Raw genomic sequence first — 3,545 nt, forward strand, 5'->3', positions numbered from 1 at the left:
ACTCCATCCTCAGCAAAAGCTCTTCAAATCTTGAAATTTCATGTTTTTTCAGCATATTCTTCAACCAATCGGAAAATATTCTTGGAAACAGCCTTCCTAACCAGAAGCCAAATCACTACAAACAATCACCAGCAGCAGTCTTAAAAATTTGCGCTTTTTCAGCCAATTCCGCCTTTTTTCACCGAAAGGCCAAATCAAAATAAACAATCAGCAGCAACAGTCTTTAAAATCTGTGCTTCCCAAGCCAATTTCGTCCTTTTCCAACGGAAGATCAAATCAAAACAAACATTCAGCAGCTGCATCCTAAAAAATCTGCTCTTCCTAAACTAATTCCGTCATTTCCACCGGAAGGCCACCCAGAAAACATGAAATCGCATTAAAAATGATAACTCATATCGTTACAAACGTTACTGCAAATCGTAATTCCAACTGACGCAAGTAAAAGGTCGTAAAAACCGTTACTCGAACTCGGATTAAATGGTTTAAATCGGATATGATAAAAAGTCCGTCATGTTTGCCGATTTTGAAGACGATTTCGTTCCTTTTATTTCTCCCGCGTGGGTCGAGTGAGAGAACAGCTTCGATGTATGTATATTGCCTCTACTTTGGTAGGCAAATGCTGTTTTTTCGTGTTTCATACGAACAATCTATAATGTATATGAACCGTAGAATAAAGTTGTTGGGAAATATACCTACAAAAATGTTTGCTGGGCAAATCACTACAAACAATCAGCAGATGCTATTTTAAAAATCTGCGCTTTTTAAGCCAATCCGTCTTTGTCACCGGATGTCCAAATCGACACAAACAGTCAACAGCAGCATCCTTAAAAATCTGCATTCCTTAAGAAAATTCCGTTTTTTTTTTTCACCAGAAGGCCAAATCAAAACAAACAATCAGCTGTCTTGAAAATCTGCACTTCCTAAGCTATTCCGTCCTTTTACACCGGAAGGTGAATTCAAAACAAACAATCAGCAGCAGCATCCTTAAAAATCTGCTCTTTCTAAGCCCATTCCGTTTTTTTTCCACCGGAAGGCCAAATCACTACAAACAATCAGCAGAAGCTGTCTTAAAAATCTGCGCTTCTTAAGCCAATTAAGTCTTTTTCCACCAGAAGGCCAAATCGAAACAAACAATCAGCAGAAGTTGTCTCAAAAATCTGCGCTTCCTAAGCTTATCCGTCTTTTTCCACCGGAAGGTGAATTCAAAACAAATAAAACATGGAGGCAGAAATTTGCTAGACTAGGTACTTTAAATTTTATTTAAAAATTTATTTCGTCTTTTTTAATAATTTGATACTCTGGTGTAACAATAATCAGTCTCTATTTTGACAGTTTTAACGAGTTTTCTTGTTCTTAAAGGAAACAGAAAACCTCCATAATATTTACAAATGCAAGCCTTGCTTTTTAACGTTTTCTTTCAAAAACAATTATAATAGATTAGTTTTTTTTATGGTACATAGTACATCTAGGGGCTAAAATTATAATAATTGCTAAATAGTTTGAGCTACAAAATACAAATGAAATTTCACCATCAAACATTCCTCTAGGCCCGCCCACAATTTCCATTTTGATTTTTTCTTCAAAGTTAACCGAGCAGGTTTCTCTAGTTCTGATACCGGTATTTCGAAAGCAACTTACTATCTTTTTCGGGGAGGATAGATAGATAGATAGATAGACCCAAAACAGACAATGGCACAATTGGTGAGCATTCGGAGGTTTTTGCTACGTACCAGTAGCTTACCTAATTCGAATAAGGAAAGGAAACTATACACATTTATCAATCGAAAACACTCACTGAAGAAGATAGTTAGTTGCTATCGAAATACCGGTATCTGAACTTTTCTTATACCGTGGTTGAATTTAGAGGAATCTTTCGGTTGCTGTGATTCAGTATTAAAGAATTGATTAGACGACGTTTCATCAAATTTATTAATTTTGGTAAAAAAAGTTCAAATAAATGTATTAATTGGCGAGAAATTTTATTTGGAAATCAAATTGAAATTTAATCAACTTCAGTAAAAATTTTCTAAGAATCTAATTTATATTGAGACTGAAAAATTTCTCGATAATTTATTTTTTCAAGCTTTCAAGGGCTTTCCTGAACAGTAACTTCCATCATTTTGCACTCCGACTCCGGAATTCCTCCCCTGGGGGTGGTCATTTCGTTGTAGAATCTCCATTCGCCGAGGAAGTGCGGTGGAATTGTTTCCCACACTTTACCGATCAGCAGCTTGTCCAAAACGATCTCTTGCTGAAAGTTGTTTACCAGACATGATTTTTGTTCGCATGATTTTAAATCATTGAGTTCAATTTCTCTTACCCCAGCTTTGAAAGGGCACGATGGCATATCTTTCGTTAGATTGTACCACGGCTCCCAGGGATGCTTCATGGCTGCGCAGAAATCCGGAACAACTCTACTTAGGACTCCCCGGTTCCATGTGCCACGTTCCAGTTTTTTGGTGTAGTAATACATCTGAAGATAAGTTACAGAAAAATACCATACAAAACACCCAATATTCTAAGCCTTTTGTAAGGCAACGAATACCTTCAAGGGAGCGTTCAAGGCCTTAGTAATTCGAACCTTGCCATCGGCAATTATCGAATCATCCTCCCGGCGCATAATTTCTAACTGGCTTAAATCCATTGAAAACATCGGCATTCCATTGTCACATTTCTCGAATTCTTCATGTGGATCAATTATAACTTTACTCTATCGAAAACGGGGTAAAATTGCAAACAAAATTTTATTATAAGTTGTAAAATTTCCCCATTTTTATGTATTTACCATTCCAAAATGAATGCTTATTGCCAGAGCTAGGAGAAACTGAATAAAATCCATTGCAACCGAGTTTGATTCAACAGAAAACTATTGCTAACACCCTCTCACGTGTGGTTTTATAGCTAGTTGATGTGGAAACCCTAGTTCATATCACTCGTTGTACCTGTTTGAGAAACATCGAATGTACTTATCATACTAATGATATCTGGTTACGTAGCAAATCATGTGTTAAATTCCATGTTTGATTCTTTTGGTACGAAGAATCGTTAAATCTACATACCCCAAGGTGACTACACAACGAGAAATAGAAGGAAGAGTGTTATTAAATTAAAATAAACGCTCATCCCGATACTAAATGAGGCCCTCAGAATCAAAGGGGTATAAGTGACAAAAAGGATGATTTTGAGTTAATGATGCCAAAAGATTCTTCATACTTCAAACTATATTTGATCATTTCATCAGATTTTATAAATTTTGTTTCCAATACTTTAACGTTCGCAAGAAAGATACAAATTTATGAAAAATTGCCAAACACAATAACTTAAAAGCATGTTTTCTCGAAATATGCTTTTATGCACTTATACTCCTTTAACTTCAAGGATCTCAAATAATAGAATGTTGGTTCGTTGCCAAAAATTTCCACTGAACTCTGTCTACATGCAAGGAATTAATTACCCGGTTTCTAAATATTTGAAAAAAAAAAGTTTTTTTTTGGATTTTGAAAAATGGTGGGAAATCGTGGGCCACCAAATCCAAATTGGCTAGA

The 3,545-nt window shown here is 35.8% G+C and overlaps 1 protein-coding gene across 1 annotated transcript; it reads right to left on the minus strand.

Annotated features, from left to right (window-relative positions):
* Positions 1-1,905: 1,905 nt before the first annotated feature.
* On the minus strand, positions 1,906-2,656 carry LOC129751937 (uncharacterized). Its single transcript, XM_055747727.1, has 3 exons — positions 2,546-2,656; positions 2,321-2,473; positions 1,906-2,251 (listed from the first exon to the last, which is right to left on the minus strand). Exons 1-3 carry the CDS (start codon positions 2,651-2,653, stop codon positions 2,087-2,089), a joined length of 426 nt encoding a protein of 141 aa, XP_055603702.1. The 5' UTR covers positions 2,654-2,656; the 3' UTR covers positions 1,906-2,086.
* Between the last annotated feature and the right edge of the window lie 889 nt (positions 2,657-3,545).

Source organism: Uranotaenia lowii, chromosome 3, assembly GCF_029784155.1.
Source record: "Uranotaenia lowii strain MFRU-FL chromosome 3, ASM2978415v1, whole genome shotgun sequence".
NCBI classification, from domain to species: Eukaryota; Metazoa; Arthropoda; class Insecta; order Diptera; family Culicidae; genus Uranotaenia; species Uranotaenia lowii.

Bases quoted from the DNA above. Each gene is read 5' to 3' on its own strand.
- LOC129751937 (XM_055747727.1), bottom strand. From the start codon at position 2,653: ATGTTTTCAATGGATTTAAGCCAGTTAGAAATTATGCGCCGGGAGGAT. The intron at 2,474-2,545 runs GTATTCGTTGCC...ACTTATCTTCAG, and splicing joins CCTTGAACGCTCCCTTGAAG to ATGTATTACTACACCAAAAA. The intron at 2,252-2,320 runs GTAAGAGAAATT...AACAACTTTCAG, and splicing joins CGTGCCCTTTCAAAGCTGGG to CAAGAGATCGTTTTGGACAA.